This window comes from Anopheles nili, chromosome X (assembly GCF_943737925.1).
Source record: "Anopheles nili chromosome X, idAnoNiliSN_F5_01, whole genome shotgun sequence".
NCBI lineage: Eukaryota > Metazoa > Arthropoda > Insecta > Diptera > Culicidae > Anopheles > Anopheles nili.
This window is the reverse complement of record NC_071293.1, coordinates 13003132-13024224: the sequence shown is the minus strand read 5'-3', so window position 1 is coordinate 13024224 and position 21093 is coordinate 13003132. Positions and strand designations below refer to the sequence as shown.

Here is a 21093-nt window from a genome sequence, read left to right as displayed (position 1 = left end):
CTGCCTTAACGTGTGCTTTAACCTGTGTCCAAGAAACGATTGTCGCTCAATGATGGTGAATCCGTGAATTGCTCTGACCTGACCTTGTCTTCACGCACGCACACACCCTCACAACCGTCGTTACCGTTCTGCGAATGGTTTGAAAAGAACGCCAGTAAGGAGAAAAAAACGGACCTGCGCGCGTCGATCGGTCGCGTGTCCGTGGCTTTGGTGGCCATCGTGTGTGTATTTCATAAGTTTGTGATCCGTCCATTAATCCGCGAACCGTTCGCCTTACGACCGCTACCGTGCTACGTGTGTCGCGTCAATTTTACCCGTTTTGTTTTAGTGTGTGAAAAATAAACCTAACAATCCGTCCCGCGGGATGGACGCGTCCATGTTTGCTTCCCGTACGTGATCGTGCCCATTACGTGCAGGCGTGTGATCATGCCCGATGCAACACCAGCGTAACACAATCAACGCGGCTGTTGGGCTCGCGGTCGCCCAAGAACGCCCGTGGAAAATGCCCACCCAATCATCGATCAGCGAATACTGCCTTCAGCAATCAAACTCCCAAACCCCATCCAAGTGAATCTTCGCCCTCGGGGCTAAGAAGCGTTCGCGGAAAATACAAACGCTGCGTATTGTTTGTTTGCGCTTGGGGCGCGCGCGTTCCATCACCGCGAAACGGCGTCGCGTTTTGCGTGGGTGTGCGAGTGGTGAACGAAACAAAAAGAAGAAAAAGGTGACGTAGTGTGAAGGTGCACCTTGCCACCGGGCTGAAAAACGCGTTTACGGGACCTATGCATCAACCGCATTCATGCGAGTATGTGAGCGTGTACATTCCCGGCGCTGTCCTACATTCCTCGCAGTTTTTTTCTTCTCTCGCTTGCAACGCGCACACCCGTGTGTGTGTGTTCGTTGCGGTTTTTTTGTTTGCTGACTGCAAATCGTGCAAACGCAATCGCGATATAGAACCACTGCGCGTTGTACAGTATGCGCCCGTGTGCGCGCCTGTATGCGTGTGCGAACACAACCCGAACGATCGTCGGGCGGCCAAGTGTCCGTTCGCGAGCCAATCAGTGGCGTGACGTCAGAGTAGCGGAAAAACGGCCCACATCCGTGACGGAACCAGAACGTCCACCCATCAACCGTTCTCGATGGGTCACGGGTTTGAGCTTCGGTGAGGTCCTTCAGGGTGAAAGAGGTGTACATCAGACTCCGACGATGGTACCGGAACCGGATGTGGCACTGCCGCGGATCACCGCAGGATCGACCGATGACGACACAAGCGAAAATCAACCGCTGCAATCTCAGAGACGACGCCGTGGAAGACGACGATTGCGAAGGTGTTGGAACGTTCCCTATGACCTAAGGGCAGTGCTGATGTTCGCCATGATGCTGTTTTGCCTTCTGAGGAATCCAGCAACCTCGGGTGTGGCCAGTTTCAGCCAAGCACCGGGTAAGGCAAACAACAAACCCCTTCCGTTGTTGCGAAACATCCTCCGATATGGCATTTCAATCTTATCACACCAGCTGAAGGGCATGTTTTGTCCATAAACACCTGCCTCGTGGTGTTTGATTCGCGATAAAACGAGCCCTCACATGGGGGGAGATTCCCGTACGGCTGCATCGATTACATTTGTATAATTTATTGCTGATCAAATAGACACACAGACGGAAAAGCATCATTGCTGAGTAATGAAGGATGTGTTGTACAACACAACCAAAGGAAGTCCGTTTGTAAATGGCCGCTTTTCTTTAGCCGACGTTTAAAACGAAGATTAGGAACACACAGCTCAAGCAGTAGGGCGTTAACGGAGGAGTAGGGCAGCTCTGTGTTTGAGCAGCAGTTTAAGTGCTTCCTGTCGTGCTCGCCTTCTCGAACTAGCACAGGATAATTGAGCTCGAGCGTAGTTTCGCAATCGCCCTCCATGCACCTCCCCCCCCCCCCCCCCGAGAAAAAGCCCTCCCCCACATAACTGGCATGGGTTTACTGGGTTTTAGCCCAACCCAACACCTGCCCGAGGCTTTAGCTTTCTTCTCCAATCGATCAGATTAACAACACCGCAGAGGAAGCCCAAAAACGGGCGGGCGTGTTATTTTTGGGTTTTCTTCGACAAAGCAAAATGGGGACTGGCGATTTAGCTTTGTGCTCTGGTAGCATTTTCCCTCCGCCCAGGCGGGGTTTTTCACACCCCCAACCCCTCCCCGCTAAGTTTTCCACACCTCGGAAACCAAACAAATCGAGCTTCGCGTGGGGGAAAAAAATCCTGCTCCCTTCTTTACGGGAACCGATGCTCGGGCCACGCAGCCAAGGGAAAAAGGGAGAGAAAAGTGCCCATTTTTCTAGCCGCGCTGATGCAATCGTGTTAGAATAAGCAAACAAACGCGCGTCATATCGAGTTTCCTCAGCTTCCTCGTTGCTCGCTATCTGGCCGCTTATGTACGCCAGCCTGGAGATGAAACAGAAAAAGTGAACATTCTTGAAGATCGATCGATCTTAACAAACCGTAACCAATGCACCCGTGGCGTGTTGGTGTGTGAGCACTCGTGGGTCTGCGTGTGTGTGTGTGTTGATCTCTTCTAGCGATCACTTCGAACCTCAAACACACAGGCCGTATGCAACGGCACAAAGAAGAACCGATGGAGGAAAAAGGGCACAGACAAAAAAAAAGAGGCAAGAAAGAAAGGAAGCAAGAGAAGAAAAAAACACAGCGTCGTTAAGTAGATGTGATACAGGGGAATGTAGGAGGAGAGAGAGGGCGAGGGAGAGGGAGGTTTGAAAAACCAGTTCCCATGTAAGTTTCCTCCGTCGCCCTTCCAGAAGGCGCCCTTTCCCTGAAGCACTCCCCCGGATCGAACAGCAGAAGAACCCGTCTCATGAAGTTGCATACGCGAGTCTCAGAGTTCATCGAAACATGCGGCTAGAGCCCATGTTTTATGCTCGTTTTTCTTCCCCATTCGGTTTTTATGTTGCCCCTTTTTGTGTTATTCCACCCGAGATCCAGCCGGAGGGATGAGGGAAGTTTTGTTTCGATTTCATAACCTGCTCCCAGGTTCTTCACAAACCGGGTGGCTGTGTTCTGAGTTCAGCTTCTTGCTCACGGTGCCTTCTTTTGGTCTTCTACACATCTAACCTAAACAATCAGAAGCCAAAAACCCAGAGTGTGCCTTGTTTCTTCTGCACGCTTTTCTACTTCAACTCACCCGTGGTGCGCCCGAGAGAGCGGTTGAAGGTTGAAAGATGAAAGATGAATTACTGAGCTCAAAACTAGGCAACCCCCGTCTGGTGGGGGTTTCGTCTTGATTCATCTCGCGGGTGAAGAAAGACGAAGACCTGCCATTAGAGTGTGCGAGGGGCAAGAGCTCCTCGAGAGGCATCTTTCCTCACCTTCTGGTTGCATTTGGCCTCGGGTTTAATTGTTTTTTTTGTTGCTTTTAAAAACCCCTACCGAATTCACCCTCGCCGGTCTCGAGAAGAGAGCATACTCTTTCATGAGCTCTAATAATAACTCCTAAATCATGTCACAGCATTTTTTCACGCTTTTTTTCACTTCAACTTGGCTTCACAGATACGCAACTACAAGCACCCCGATTCACAACACAACCGTCGTCCTCTGGTTCGATCGTGAGCGAAGGCCGCACAAAGATCCTGCAGTGTCATGCTTTAGGTATGGGTAAAGGACGGAGGAGTATTCTGGAGCGTTGGTTCTGTTTTATGTCAGTCGGTAATTTCCTGATCTATTGTAGGTTATCCACAGCCGCATTACCGATGGCTGAAGGATAGCATTCCGGTTGGGGACTTCAGCAACAGCCAGTATCTGAAAATTCAGAATATTACGCGCGAGAATGCCGGATCATATCAGTGCGAAGCGTCGAATAAGGCCGGTACTATCTTCAGCGAGAAGATCGACGTTGTTGTGGCGTGTAAGTCCCGTTTTTACTCTCATACAGCAATTGAGCGCTCCTTTCCTGGTGACAAGGAACCGATCCAGAACAATGATCCATGCGAAATGAGCTGCACTACCGTTAATGCATCAATCCGGTTGCGAAACCGACAGAATCTAACCACTTTCGGCATTTAGTAGGGCTGTCGGAACCAACAGAAGCATAGTTAGTAGTGCAGCTTATGGACGATAAAACTGAGAAAACCAATTGGTTCCTTGTCATCAATTAAATGGGTGACCATAGCAGAACCAAGCACGTATCTGATCATCCATTCCATGCTTCCAGATATGGGCATGTTCGACGACCTATCCGAGAAGGTGGTCTCGGTATCATCCGGCTATCCAGCGATCTTGAACCTCTCCTTCATCGAATCCGTCCCGGCACCGTCAGTGACGTGGCAAACGGACGAAGGCCCCCTCGAGTACAACATCAAGTACGCTCAAACGGCAAGCAACCAACTGATCATCCTTAGCGCGGACGAACACGACATCCGCTCCTACCGGGCCCGGGCCTTTAACACTCAAATCGGACGCGAAGAGAGCACTGGTTTCGTGCGACTAAACGTAACCGGAAATCCGTACACCGAGATCGCACCCGAGATCGTGGTACATCCGCGCAGCACCAAGGTGGTCCGGGGCGCTCAAGCCGTCGAGCTGGAATGCATCGCAAACGCACGCCCACTGCACGAGCTCGAGACGATTTGGCTGAAGGATGGCATCCCGATCGAGAACACCGGCATCCATTACACGCAGACGAACCCGTGGAACCGGACGGTTACGCTGTTGCACGTCAACCTGACGCACACGGGAGAGTACACCTGCCAGGTGCAGATGCGCACTGGTGGCCATCCAATCGTGTTTTCGATGGCACAGGTCACGGTGCAGGAACCACCGACGTTCGTGGCACCTCTGCGTACTGAAACACTCGGAGAGTACGGGTCGAGGACCGTTCTAGCGTGTGACGTGATAGGGGAACCGTTACCACGCATCACGTGGTATAAGAATGCTCGTCCTGTGGAACCGGCAGCTGGTCGGTATTCGGTGCAGGATGATAATTCGCTCGAGATTTACAAGCTTGGGATGAGTGACACGGCGATGTTCCAGTGTCTGGCGTCCAATGAGGCTGGGGAGAAGTCCGCTTACACGTGGTTGAAGGTGAAAAGTATGTATCCACTCGCCAAATGTTCGTTCGACCGACACAGACTCATTACTTTCCTTCTTTTTCAATCATTCACAGCTTCAACACCGATCATGGAGCTACCGCCTACGAATCAGACGGTCCTAGATGGGAAGGATGCCACGATTAATTGTCGTGCTATCGCTGCTCCTACGCCGAGCATTGCCTGGATTTATAATGGTACGATTTACGTAGGGCTTTAGGTGCATTTGCGACGACCTGGGCTTCCTGCAGATGGAGCTGCTGTTGGGCACTCTTCGTTCAATCGCTGTTCACACTCAATAGTATGTATTTTTTAATACTCCTTTACAGACACGTACCCGATCGAGGCATCCGCCAGAGTGCAAGTCCTGGATTCAGGTGACCTGTTGTTGTCCAATGTTCGCGAATCAGACAGTGGGCTCTACACCTGTCTGCGGGAGAATGAAGCTGGACGTATCACAGGCTCCGGTTATCTGACCGTACTCGGTAGGTGTACAAAAGAGTTGTCGTGTGGATAACGATAGTTTATTCTTGAAATTTTAATTTATTGTTTCTAAGTTTTAAGCTTATACGTATACATTTGTGGGGATCTATTCTTTTCGCTGTTCACATAATTTATCGTTATTTTGAATTTGTTGTTCGACGCCAATGAGCTACCTCATAAAGTGCTGAATTTGTTGAAAATGTTCGATTATTTTCATCTCTAAAACGAAACCAATTTAAATAATTTAAAACTTTACATTTCCTGCAGTTTAACTAATTATTGATAATTATCATTTCTCCAATAACATATTTGTCTTTTTCGTTCGTCTTTTTCTTAATTGACTCGACAACCGGTGCACGGTCAAGGCCTGCGTTGCTAAGCTAAGCGAAGGCTTTCATGACTTGGATTTTTCACGTAGCTGGATAGTCAGTCCTGCGTACGGGGAAGCCTCAGACGAGATTCGATCCTGATAGTATCGTGTGTTAGTGTCGCACGTTAACGCTTCGGCTATCGAGCCCCCCATCTTTTTCGTTAGTAAACCCAAAAGTTCTAAATTTTGCAATATGTAGTTCAATTGATGCTCTTAAAGCAATCTTTTCCGATGCTCCAAGTCTTATATTTAGCCATATATTAACATCCATAAATATTCATATGACCGTACTAGCGATCTTAGCGAACATTTGGATGTGTGAGTTTTCTAAGCTTTCGAGCGATCTACAAGCACATTTTTTGTAGGTTCAAAATGTTGAAAGAATTGCAAGTCAGTCTCTGACACTGACCTGTCTTCCTTTAACACTTTCACTAAATACCATTAGCATAAAATGACCCAACTGCACTAAAACTTTCTCACTTTCGATTGTAGTTCGCACACAAATCGTTCGGCCGCCCGCAGACACCACCGTTTTGCTCGGACACTCAGCGTCCTTGGAATGTGGCGTGTCTAGTGACCCTACTGTACCGTACAATATCGATTGGTACCGAGAACCCAAGTAAGTTCCACTCGCCGATCCGATCATCACACTTGTCCGGTTCATCACACTTCCGTCTCGTTGTAGTCGACTGCCGATCAAAAACAGCCAACGGATAGGCGTAAAAGGTGACGGAACACTTGAAATCACCGAGGTGCGTCCCTCCGACGTTGGCCAGTACTCCTGCATCGTAACCTCGCCTGGTGGCAACGAAACCCGCTCAGCCCGGCTAAGCGTCATCGAGCTACCTTTCGCTCCCTCTAACGTGCAAGCAGTTCGTCTCAGCGCACCACAACACCGCGCCATCAACGTATCCTGGACACCCGGTTTCGACGGCAACAGCAAGCTCACGAAATTCATCGTACAACGGCGCGAGGTTCCGGAACTGGGACCTCTACCCGATCCGCTGTTGAATTGGATCACCGAAGCGGCCAACGTGTCGGCAGATGTTAGGTGGATTTTGCTCACGAACCTGAAGGCGGCCACTGCCTACCAGTTCCGTGTCAGCGCCATGAACCGGGTCGGTGAAGGTTCACCATCCGATCCGAGCAACGTCGTGAAGCTGCCACAGGAAGGTACAAGATCGCAGCTGTTCGTGGATTGTTGTTGTGTGCTGATGCTGATGTGTATCCTTTATGTCCTTTTGCAGCACCATCTGGCCCACCAGTTGGGTTCGTCGGTTCAGCTCGCTCGTCCACTGAAATCATTATCCAGTGGCAACCACCGCTTGAGGAGCACCGAAATGGCCAGATTCTTGGCTACATCATCCGTTACCGGTTGTTCGGATACAATGCGAGTCCCTGGAATTATCGTAATATCACAAACGAAGCTCAGCGCAACTACCTGATTCAGGAGCTGATCACGTGGAAGGACTACGTGATCCAGATCGCGGCTTACAACAACATGGGCGTAGGAGCATACACTGACGGGGCGAAGATTAAGACGAAAGAGGGTGTCCCAGAGGCGCCTCCGACGGATGTGCGCGTGAAACCACTAAATTCGACGGCGGTCCGGATCTGGTGGACACCTCCGAATCCGCAGCAGATCAATGGCATCAACCAGGGTTACAAACTGCAGGCGTGGCGATTCGAGAAACCACTGGCACCAGCCACAGGCAGCGGTCTCAGTGTTAGCGGTACTGTTGGTGGTGTTGGAGGAACATCTCCTGGAGGTGGCAGTGTGATCGCCGTCGAACCGACTGACGGGGATATCGAGCAACCGGTCGAGACGGAGATGAAGGTGTTGACGGTGCCACCGAACCTGCTAGATCCGTTGGCCGAACAGAGTGTCGTTTTGGCGGGATTAGACAAGCATACGGCGTACAACGTGACGGTGCTATGCTTCACCGATCCCGGTGATGGAGAACGAAGTGTTCCGGTTCCGGTGCGGACCCTTGAGGACGTTCCCGATGAGGTGAGCGCGTTGCAGTTCAGTGGGATTTCGGATCGTGAAGTGAGCGTGGCTTGGGACCCTCCGAGAAGATCGAACGGAGTGTTGGTTGGGTATCAGGTGCGGTACTACATCAAGGATCATCCAGAAACGGTGCGATCGGTGAACCTAACGGCGGAACAGACACGCCTCAAGGTGACACACCTAACCGCGACCACACACTACACGTTTGAGGTTAGTGGCTGGACAGCGGTTGGTGCTGGACCACCTCGAATTGCGACGATCCAGTCCGGTATCGAGCCGGTGTTGCCACATCCACCGTACCAGCTAGCTCTCTCCAACATCGAGGCGTTTTCGGTGGTGATCCAGTTCACGCCCGGTTTCGACGGCAACTCATCGATCACGAGCTGGATCGTGGAGGCACAGACAGCCCGCAATCTGACGTGGTTCATCGTGCACGAGCTGCACGATCCGGACGCATCCACTGTGACGGTCCTCGGATTAACGCCGTTCACCGCGTACCGGTTGCGTATCATCGCGTGTAACGTCGTTGGACGATCGGAACCATCCGAACCAACGAAGGACTTCCAGACAATACAGGCTCGACCGAAACATCCGCCGTTCAACGTCACGGTGCGTGCGATGAGTGCGACCGAATTGCGTGTTCGTTGGATCCCGCTTCAGCAAACTGAGTGGTATGGCAACCCGCGCGGCTACAACATTACGTACCGGAACATTCAAGAGGATGACCGGCCGCTCGGGGATAGCGGGCAAGAAGACACCAGCGGGATGGCGATGCGCGTCGCCAATGAACCCGGCAGGAGTGTCCTGATCGAGGATCCGACCGCGAACTCACACGTGCTGGATGGACTGGAAGAATGGTCGGTGTACGAAATCGCGATGACGGCCGTCAACGAGGTCGGTGAGTCGGGTGATAGCCCGCACGCTTTTGAAAGAACTCGTGAGGCGGTACCTTCAATGGGCCCGGCTGTGGTTGAAGCCAATGCGACCTCGTCGACGACGATCGTGGTCCGGTGGACTGAGGTGCCGAAGGTACAGAGGAATGGCCAGATTGAGGGCTACCGGGTGTACTACGGATCGGCGGTTGGACGTACGCCCGTTCTCCACAAGACGATCGCGAACAACTACACCTTCACCGCGACGTTGACTGAGTTGAAAAAGTACGTGCAGTACGACATCCAGGTGTTGGCGTACACGCGCCTTGGTGATGGCGCTCTCAGTACACCGCCCGTGCGCATTCAGACGTTTGAGGACACACCGGGTGCACCGTCGAATGTGTCCTTCCCGGATGTGTCCTTCAGCATGGCACGCATCATCTGGGACGTGCCAGATGAACCTAATGGAGCCATACTGGCGTACCGCGTCACGTACCTGTTGAACGGCTCGCAGGCACTTAACTTCACGCAGGAGTTCCCACCATCCGATCGCACATTCCGAGCTACACAGTTGCTCGCTGAGCGTTACTATCTCTTCAGTGTGACGGCTCAGACGCGGCTAGGTTGGGGCAAGACCGCAGTGGCACTGGTGTACACCACCAACAACAGGCAGATCCCACAGGCGCCTTCAGCACCGCAGATCTCACGCTCGCAGGTGCAATCGGAGCAGATTACCTTCAGCTGGACACCAGGACGGGATGGGTTCGCACCGTTACGCTATTACACGGTTCAGTGTCGCGAGAATGAGGGCTCTTGGGCGCTTATCCCGGAGCGTGTGGATCCTGCGGTCACGGCATATACCGCAAGTGGCTTGAAACCGCATACGCACTATCAGTTCCGGATACAGGCTACGAACGATCTGGGGCCTTCTAGCTACAGCCGTGAGAGTGTGCAGATCCGAACATTGCCGGCAGCTCCCTCGGAAGGCATCACAGGACTTAAGGTGGTGCCCATTACAACTACGAGCGTGCGTGTCCAGTGGACGTCTCTACGAGCTGCGGCCTGGAATGGAGACGCCGACACCGGTGGCTACCGGATCCTATATCAACCACTATCTGATTTCCCATCAGCGCTCCAGAGTACACCCAAGCTGGACGTTCTCGGGGTCCAGCAGGTGTCGGCTGTGTTGGCCGATCTGACACAGGATCGCAACTACGAGATCATCCTGCAACCGTTCAACTCGCAGGGTTCAGGACCACCATCACCACCAGTCGCGGTGTACGTCGGTGAAGCAGTTCCGATAGGGGAACCACTCGGAATCGAGGGTCGAGCCGTTTCACCAACTGAAGTGCGGTTGCGCTGGAACCCACCACGACAGAACACGCAGAATGGTGAGTTGCTTGGGTACAAGATCTTCTATCTTGTGACGGACTCGTCCGCGCAGGATGTTGAACCAATTCCGGTTGGGGATGGAGCTGGTAGTGTAGGACCACGCCGCGCTAAACCGCCCGAGGAAGAGATCGAGGTCGTACCGGCGTCCTACAACACGCACAATCTCGTGTTTCTGGACAAGTTCACTGAGTACCGGATCCAGATCTTGGCGTTCAATCCGGCCGGTGATGGGCCACGATCGGCACCGATTACGGTTAAGACGCTGGCCGGTTTGCCTGGGCCACCGACGCAGCTGTTGTTCAGTGACATCACCATGAACAGTCTTACCGTGAGCTGGGACGTGCCACAAAAGCGTAATGGACTTATCCTGGGCTACATCGTTGCTTACGAAACAACCGAGGACAATGAGAGTAAGTTCTTTGTTGGCTAATCTACTTGCTGCTCATGCTCATCGGGTTTTTTTCCAATCCCTCCACAGAATTCAGCAAGCAGGTGAAGCAGAAAGTAACCGGCACGAGCCTGCTAGTGCAAAACCTCGAAGAAGAGGTGACATACACGTTCACGGTTCGCGCACAAACCATCGACTATGGTCCAGCGATCAGTGGCAACGTGACGACCGGACCACAGGATGGATCACCTGGTTCTCCGCGTGAGTTGACCATCAGCAAGTCGCAAGCCAGCGTGCAGATGCACTGGATCAACGGCCAATCCGGCAAGGGTCCTATCTTGGGCTACTACATTGAGACGAAAAAGCGCGGTACGTGCTCTTATTATGCCCTCTCTTCCATTTTATCTTACATTCTTATCTGTTCCGGTGTTCCCAATAGACGATCTGCGCTGGGAGACGGTGGCACGAACGACGAATGGGCCATTGCAGGAGTTCACCGTTAGCTTTCAGAATCTGTTGCCTTCAACGGCGTACAAATTCCGTGTCATCTCGTACAACCGGTACGGCATCAGCTGTCCGGTGTACTCGGAGGACGCAGTGCTAACACCGTCGAAGCTCTACCTCGAGTATGGCTTCCTGCAATTGAAGCCATTCTACCGACAAACGTGGTTTATGGTAGCCCTCGCGGCGACATCCATCGTAATCGTCATCATGGTCGTCGCCGTGCTGTGCGTTAAGAGCAAGAGCTATAAGTACAAGCGTGAGTAACACTGCTACAACCGCGAATCTGGCATTCTGACATTTTACTCGTGACAGCCACCTAGTGCAGTTTACTTACCAATACGCTTTCCAAATACGTTCTCTTTTCACTCGTAGAAGAAGTTCAGAAAACACTCGAGGAGTCGATAGCGATGTCGATTGACGAGCGGCAAGAGTTGGCATTGGAGCTGTACCGATCCCGCCACGGAACATCCGCAAACGGTAGCGTGCTGCACGGTGTTGGCAACGGAACAGGTGGCGGCACCGGCACCCTGATTCACAGCACTTTGGGTCGTCGCACCGGTACCATACTCGGTCGAAAGGGCGGAGGATCAGGTTCCAGCTCAGCGGCAGCGGCCGCGGCTGCCTCGATGGGTAAATCACCTCCACGACCATCACCGGCCTCGGTTGCGTACCACAGCGATGAAGAGAGTCTCAAGTGTTACGACGAAAACCCGGACGATAGCAGCGTCACGGAGAAACCATCCGAGGTTAGCTCAAGCGACTCACAGGTAAGTGTGTCTCCGACAACTGTACCAGGTGCAGCAATCTGATCTGTCTTATCAAACCTTCTGCTCGTTCGGTAGGCCTCAGAGAGCGAAAACGAGAGCGTCCGGTCAGATCCGCACTCGTTCGTCAACCACTACGTGAACAACGATCTGCTGCGGCAATCCTGGAAGCGTCAGAAACCGGTCCGCAACTATTCCAGTTACACCGATTCGGACCCAGAAGGGTCAGCTGTTATGAGTCTCAACGGGGGGCAGATTATTATGAACAATATGGCACGCTCGAGGGCACCATTACCGGGTTTTAGCTCGTTCGTGTGAGCGATGACGCGGTTTGATCTAGAACGATACCTAGAACGTGTGGGCGACTTTCGGACAAGCGTATTGCGAAAAGAAAAGAGAAAAAGTGCTTTACTTAGATAGAGAAACGAGGACTCCGTTGTGCCTTTTGCGAGCTAAAGCGAATGTAAAGCGAATAGTTTTCTTGTTTTACTTTTAAATTGCTATCAAGCAAACAGCTGAATAATTTAAATGGGAGTTAGATAATCGCTTTATTATTAGCCAAAAGCGGTAAGCGGTAGCATTAGTAGTACCAGTTTTTTAGAATAAGCTCGTACGTATCTAAGAAATCTAGCGTTACACGTATCGAGCGTGGAAAATGTCCTTTAAAAAGAATCTATTCCAGGGTTTTTTAAAAGCATATACTCACTGCTACTACTTCTGCTACCGTTTGTATTTCGAAATAGCAGCTGCATTTCCTGTTGAATGGCGCCATAAAGTGGCGATACATGATGAACGAATTAGGAAATAGGAGCTTGAATGTTAATTCTCACAAGGGCGAAATTTACTTATCACACGTACATATAAACTTACTTATACACGAGAATGAACTATGTGATAACGATGGAAAAGGTGGCGTTGCAAAAGCACGCGAGCAGCATATAAAGGGATGGCTAATTGTGCAGACTTATAAAAGGGAGCCAGGAATTCGTAGGAAATCAGCTTGGCCGTGTGTTGGCCGATCTCTCTCAGCCCTTCGGTTAGGTATATATGTGGTCTCTTTTCTCCATTGCCCACTGACCCTGACTGATGATAAGATCAATGGACAATTGTGTGTTCCGGACGGAGCCGTCCTGTAAGCGAATAATGTTATTTTACGATTTTTGTAATAGATTTTTTTGTCCATTTTATACTTTTTGACATTTATGTGAGTATTTTCAACCTAAGAAAACAAGCCATTTTTGTAAGTAAAATATACAAATATATTCTGGACGCGAACGTCGTGTTCGATTGTACTCTACTTTATCGATTTAATACTTGCTTATGTTACGTAGACTGGTGGTGTAGCTTGGTTTATAAGTAGGTTTGTAGCTAGTGTATAAAATTGCATGATAACTTACTAACAAACGTTGCTCTGTGTCCTATATGTTACTACATACGTATTTTTTTATTTTCTTCACAGTGAACATCGTTCGAGATCGAGGACTATCTAAAATGGTTTCTTAAGCAACAAGTCATTTCATTTTTGTCCACAAAATGGTAACTACATTTTCTTCATCCTTATATTCTTTTTATGAGCATCGCCGTGTATTCACGAAGTCAGCGTAGTGATACGGTCCCATTAAATTATATGACATGGCAAATTTCGTCTCTCACTCACAACCCCACGACACTGCTATCTTCGACTTTACTTTTTTTTCTTTTACTTTCGACATTTCTTTCACTTTTCGCAAAATAATGCGTTTTCCGTAAGAGTCATAAATGTTAACTTTTAGTAAAATTTAAAAAATCACTGCAAAAATGTTTCGTTTGAGATTTCATTCAGCTCTATCCATATTGAGACCATATATATATATATATATATATATATATATATATATATATATATATATATATATATATATATATATATATATATATATATATATATATATATATATATATATATATATATATATATATATATATATATATATATATATATATATATATATATATATATATATATATATATATATATATATATATATATATATATATATATATATATATATATATATATATATATATATATATATATATATATATATATATATATATATATATATATATTTATGTGTGTGTATATATATATATATATATATATATATATATATATATTTATATATATATATATATATATATATATATATATATATATATATATATATATATGTATATATATATATATATACACACACATAAATATATATATATATATATATATATATATATATATATATATATATATATATATATATATATATATATATATATATATATATATATATATATATATATATATATATATATATATATATATATATATATATATATATATAATATATATATATATATATATATATTATATATATATATATATTATATATATATATATATATATATATATATATATATATATATATATATATATATATATATATATATATATAATATATATATATATATATATATATATATATATATATATATTATATATATATATATATATATATATATATATATATATATATATATATATATATATATATATATATATATATATATATATATATATATATAGATATATATATATATATGTATACTACTACTTTGACTACTAAAAAGTCTTTCTAAGGCACGAAAAAAAGGAGAGAGCGTGTAGCTTTGAGAGCTAAGAATTCAAATGGCAGAGATTAATGATTACAATCACGGAACAGTGTTTTGAAAGTGAGAAGCATTACAGGTGTAATATAGCACAGGTGTAGCAGAAGAGAAAATTGCTGCAAGGCACCGTAATCAAATGCAAGATTTTCAAAAGCTAAAGTTAATGCCATGAACTCAATGTTTGAAACAACGCGTTATTTTGCTTCACTGTTGGAGTGTGACAAATTCAAGAACACAAATAAAGGATTCGAGAGGTGTTTCCATAGATTGGATGAGGAAAACAATAGGTAAAGACAGTAGCTTTTCAGAGCAGTAGCAAAGAGGTCAAAGGTTAGGTAAAATTATATTGGTAAGACTAACAGACACATCAATGTTTGTATTACACCAGCATTCGTCAAATATCCTTGACTGTTCCCCCCAGGCAACATAAGCAAAAATTAAATCGAGTTAATCAGCTAATTTTAAAATATGACCATACATGTTCATTGTGTGAAAAATAATACTCCATGTTTTTTTTAATAAGGAAATATTTCTAGTATTTAATAATGCAAGATGTTCAAAACAACGAACAACATACACAGCACGTACATCACGTATAGAGCATAATAAAAGTTCATTAATTTTGAAAAAGTTTCGACGACAGCAGATATATATATACATATATATATATATATATATTTATATATATATGTATATATATATATATATATATATATATATATATATATATATATATATATATATAAATATATATATATATATATATATATATATATATATATATATATATATATATATATATATATATATATATATATATATATATATATATATATATATATATATATATATATATATATATATATATATATATATATATATATATATATATACATATATATAGATATATATATATATATATATATATATATATTATATATATATATATATATATATATATATTATATATATATATATTATATATATATATATACATATCTATATATATATATATATATATATATATATATATATATAATATATATCTATAAATATATATAATATATATATATATATATATATATATTATATATAATATATATATATATATCAATGTCCAATTACCGATGTTTGATTTTTCTAAAATCTGGTTCAAACGCTTATTTTATGTTTTGTAAAAAAAATCAAAACTCTTTTAGGAGGATAAAAAAGAGGCTCCTGTATAGCCCTTCGTAGGAACAGTTGGATAATATTCGCTTAAAAAAGTACAAATAACATTCGAATTTACAGAAATTTGAAACATATGGTTCGTGTCACTTTTTTCCAAGAGAAACATAAACTTGAATTTCTCCGAAGGAAGGAAATCAATAACTCTTAGAATCAATAACGTTAACTAAAACATATACATATTCATACGTATTTTGACTTTATTTTATGAACTAAACTAGCCTTCGAGTGGTGGGGAAAGGAATGGGAGGCTCCTATATATTTCCTCTTTGCATACTCGCTTCTATGTATCATTTTTTTTGCATCATTCTCTATGCAATATATGGTTAAGCATAAGCTATCAGGTTAAGACCAAAATGGGGTAATCTCCTATCATCTCGAAATATTTATTCAGGTTTACAAGCTAAGCGAGAAGCAAATGGGTTTTTGTAAACATAACATCCCTCTTAGAAATACTCGAAAATTGTGGAAAAATACAACTAGCCTCTAATTTGATTGAAACATGGCACAAATGCTTTTAACTACCCAATGTAAAGAGTGACGAAATTTCCGCTTGTAGGTTGGTGAAAAACAGACGATCTCCCACACAATCATACATTTTGAAAAAAAAAATCAATTTAAATTTTGTGCATTACCTTTTCTTTGTGCTTTATGCAAAGAAACGGCGAAGACTCAGCTGCATCAGTAGATAACGAAGGGGGGGTTTCCATATAACTTCTCTTTATGCAACATAAAAAAAAGTTTATTAACACAAATAAATTTAGATTAGGTTGAAATTGGGTAAGAATGATTCTTCTTACCCAAAATATCGATTGTCAAAATTTCTGCTTTTTCAACGGAAAATAAACAAAAATTCCCCTTCCCCCCTTCTTCTCAGAATATCGAAATGTCGAATATATGCAAAGGTATCTATCTATCGTATATAATAGTATGATCAATCAGAGTTAAACGAAATGAGGTTTAAGAGTCCAAAATAATCAATACTTATTCCATGCAAAAAATGGAGCCTTTGCAGGACTCCCGGCGGGATTAAAGAAGTGAATAATATTGAAAAAATGCTTAAAATTATATATGTTCCCACTTTAACCAATTTTTTTCAAGTACACTTCAACTAAACCCATGCAGTTCCCTGGGAAGTAAGAAAATTGTTTCAAAATAGAAATAATTCATTTTATTCTTTTCAATGAATGACTTTTACATCACGTAGGGCATAAAGATGCCCGCTTGCACACTAAATAGATTTTCACACAAATTCAAAAGTCGTCAACAGACGGTTCAGTTTCCTCCACCTCTTCTATCTTCACTCACCAGTTTAAAATAAGACACTAAACTACACTAAAAAAATATAACTCAACGTGTGTTATTTTGCGAACAGCAAAAATATTCTTCATCATATGAATCAGAATAAGGTTAGTCATCAACTCCGTAAAACTCCTTTTTCAATCACTATGTTGAGTTGCATTTTGTAGAAAATGCGATTTGAAAATATTCAAAGGACTACTAAAAAGTCCTTCTAAGGCACGAAAAAAAGGAGAGAGCGTGTAGCTTTGAGAGCTAAGAATTCAAATGGCAGAGATTAATGATTACAATCACGGAACAGTGTTTTGAAAGTGAGAAGCATTACAGGTGTAATATAGCACAGGTGTAGCAGAAGAGAAAATTGCTGCAAGGCACCGTAAGCAAATACAAGATTTTCAAAAGCTAAAGTTAATGCCATGAACTCAATGTTTGAAACAACGCGTTATTTTGCTTCACTGTTGGAGTGTGACAAATTCAAGAACACAAATAAAGGATTCGAGAGGTGTTTCCATAGATTGGATGAGGAAAACAATGGCTATAGACAGTAGCTTTTCAGAGCAATAGCAGAAAGGCCAAAGATTGGGTAAAATTATATTGGTAAGACTAACAGACACATCAATGTTTGTATTACACCAGCATTCGTCAAATATCCTTGACTGTTCCCCCCAGGCAACATAAGCAAAAATTAAATCGAGTTAATCAGCTAATTTTAAAATATGACCATACATGTTCATTGTGTGAAAAATAATACTCCATGTTTTTTTTAATAAGGAAATATTTCTAGTATTTAATAATGCAAGATGTTCAAAACAACGAACAACATACACAGCACGTACATCACGTATAGAGCATAATAAAAGTTCATTAATTTTGAAAAAGTTTCGACGACAGCAGAATCCCTTTACATCAATCAATAAGATCAATAGATCGCACCTCGCTGGTGATTGTTTCCGTCCTCGTGCTTTTTCACTTGCTTATTTGTCGCTTAAATCTCCCTCCTTTGTACGGTCAACACCTTGGGCAAGGAGAAACTTAAATTTCATGCAGCGCGATGGAGTTGCTGTCTATCAAATCGGTGACTTGCGATAATGGAAAATCTTTTGCCTCCAAAAGGGGCGCTATAAATACTCTCGCGATGACGTACCTTCATCTTTCCGCGCGTGTTCATGTGAAAGGACTAATTGACCAACTACGACTCTGTCTGGCCCCAAGCAATTACCTAGATGATAATTTGTAATGATAGTAAATTTTCAATAATACGTTGGGCGTAATAGGTGTTGTTAAATTTGAAATAACACTAAAGATCCATACTTCTCTCTTAATAAACGGGAAAAAATTCAAATTAAGCGAATTGCGGTGTGTTTAATTTCCGACAAGAGGCCCTTGCAATCACGAAAGTTTCACCAACTGTTTCTGGCTATAGATTTTTGCAATTACTGCTAGACACTCTCTTGGCTCCATTTGCTTTCCGAAAGGCCACAACCAAATGTAGCGAAAAATCGATCAGGTGGAAATGAATCTTGAAAAGAATATTGCGTCCGATTTTGATATTGCGGGACAGCTGCTATATGCCTTAATATTGGATTGGATTGTTGACACCTCTAGAAAGTTCTACGATTGAACTCCTTCTTAACACGTCCTCGATATTCTCAGATGCGTATCTGAGTACTATAAATATTAATAAGACATATTCCTGTGGTATCGATCAACAAGACGGGCTATTTGAAAGGAGAAGATAACTCAGAATTCATGCTTGACCATACATTTTTTCATTGCATTTTTAGATCTTATTGGTTTGACAAAATGGTTCCTCGAAATTCATTTTATATACCCTACTCATGCTAGTAATCTAAAATTCTGTTAAAAGTTCAGAGATCAAGTAGTATTATGCGTAGCGTTGATTTCAACTCGTCCAGTGTATTAAATTCAATGCACAATTGACACAAAGCAATTATTTTAAACAATGCTTCAAACAAAAACTTATTTCTTTAATTTAAAAGAAATCTTCATTTTCCAAAATCCTTCACGTGTGAAAACAAAAAATCCCATCACTTGTTAAAGAGAAAATCCCTTCACTCGCTTAAGAAAATAGTTCATCTTTTCGAGAAAGCGTAGCTGAACAGTCCATGGACCGAGAGTAACGATATTTGCGATAATTGATATTATATTGCGACTAAATACAAATACCAATACAAACATGTAAACATATTTTCTGTTTAGTTATACTGCTAAGACTTAGCAACGTTGGAAAAAATGATTCCATTTTTCATATTTTTTTTATTTTTCTACTTCACCCTTATGCTATGATGTTTATCTTGCTTTGTAAATCGAATTATGCCACGAGTGATTTTTGTTTTAGAAAATATCTATGAGGGTTCAAAATCAATCTGAAATTCAGCAGGGAGGTTCGAAGAACCGCTCGAACGCCTTGGCCAGCATATACAAGCAATAGATCTTGTATTCCACGATTAAGTGCGCTATTTGCGTAGCCGCAGACTTTTTCTCACAAATATTCTCGATAGAGTCGTCAGTAATAAGCTCATATGTCATCAGAGCCAGGGCACCATCAACTTTTTTCATTATAGTTGCATTCAAATGGGCGTCATGCACCGCCTCATGTGCATCAATAGTCGACAGAATTGTTAGCACTTTCATTTCATCTATTGTCAATTCGCGGTTGATAGGTGGAGTTTGCGCCATCGTTGGTCACTGCAAATGCAAATCGTCCCTTGCGAGGAAAAGCTTATAAAATAGGGTATGGGGCAGATATGTATTTAAAATTACGTAGGATTATACTTGCTTAGGGCTGTTTGATGCTGTGTTTTCAGGCTAACTTTTTTCTCACACACAGCTTCCTTCAGCATGCAGTCACGTCAAAGCATCACACGTTAATAATGCAATCGGCTAGAAACATACTCATATATAAGGCTAGTTACACGCTCTCGCTAATTTCGTGACAGTGCCTGACTCTACCACAGCTGTAAATGTTGTAACGTTGCTCCGTAATGCACTGTACTCCCCACGTATGTGTGAGTTCGTGCTGAAGCTTTCAAATGCAATCGTGTTAAACGATCAAATGCATATCATTTCTATACTATCTGGAAAATCTGCGATGAATCATTTGAGGGCCTTATTTTTTCCTAAAGAGTGCTAGAGATCTTGGTCTCTAGCACTCTTTAGGAAAATATTATCGATATTATCGATATTCTTTACGGTCGCAAAATATAAATACATTACGACTCAGTTCTGCAGTAATTTTGTTTCAAGCCACTATACCGACCAAACATTAGACGACTATCTGTGGCACAACAGCGCTATGAATGAGCTCCATTGTCTTATCCTTGGACTTGTTGTATGGAACGACGATCTCTCGCACACCAGTGCTTCAGCGCCCTTCAGCGTGTTGGTTATTTTACGAAGCGACAGCATAGCTGCTTTGAATGTGATTCGTCTCGTGTGTAAAATGGGCTTTTAAGCAATTGCAGGAGCAGATGTGCAAAAAGTCGTACCTGAGGTTGCCTTAGCTTGGGACTGTTGATGCTACGAATTCAGATTGGCTTAGTAACACGCTCTCGTTCACTTTGCAACAGTGCCTGTCTCTGTTATGGCCGTAAAGACTTTCAGTGTACAGCGACAATTTTCAGTGCACTTTCCACGTATACATGAGTGTGCGCAGGAGCTTTCAAATCCGATTGTGTGAGACGATCTCGTGGCGCAAGTTGTTTGCACAATTTGAGGAAAGCCTTTGGCGAATTACTTCTAGCCTTTCTACAAAGGGTTGACCTAGGCTTAGAAAGTAATTTGAAATGTTCTCAAGTGAACGTTGAAATGTGACAATCACGACAGAAACGAGTGGTGAAATAAAGTTTCCCTGAGTGTACCCTTATGCAAGATACTGTAAGTGAGTTTTCGCAGGCTCCATCGACCTCTTTAACTCACGTAATTCGTATACACAGGTACGTAGAGTGGAATGTGACAGCCCCGGGATGTT

General features: G+C 43.5%; 1 protein-coding gene across 1 annotated transcript; it reads left to right on the top strand.

Moving 5' to 3' along the window:
- Nucleotides 1–1206: 1206 nt before the first annotated feature.
- Nucleotides 1207–12712, top strand: LOC128728998 (protein sidekick). The gene is made up of 13 exons (XM_053822647.1): nucleotides 1207–1441; nucleotides 3555–3653; nucleotides 3733–3909; nucleotides 4216–5091; nucleotides 5167–5286; nucleotides 5419–5574; nucleotides 6435–6561; nucleotides 6628–7115; nucleotides 7190–10627; nucleotides 10696–10974; nucleotides 11045–11365; nucleotides 11482–11876; nucleotides 11952–12712. The coding sequence occupies exons 1-13, from the start codon at nucleotides 1207–1209 to the stop codon at nucleotides 12189–12191; spliced, it is 6951 nt and encodes a 2316-aa protein (XP_053678622.1). The 3' UTR covers nucleotides 12192–12712.
- Nucleotides 12713–21093: the final 8381 nt, after the last annotated feature.

Bases quoted from the DNA above. Each gene is read 5' to 3' on its own strand.
- LOC128728998 (XM_053822647.1), top strand. From the start codon at position 1,207: ATGGTACCGGAACCGGATGTGGCACTGCCGCGGATCACCGCAGGATCG. The intron at 3,910-4,215 runs GTAAGTCCCGTT...CCATGCTTCCAG, and splicing joins GATCGACGTTGTTGTGGCGT to ATATGGGCATGTTCGACGAC. The intron at 5,575-6,434 runs GTAGGTGTACAA...TTTCGATTGTAG, and splicing joins CGGTTATCTGACCGTACTCG to TTCGCACACAAATCGTTCGG.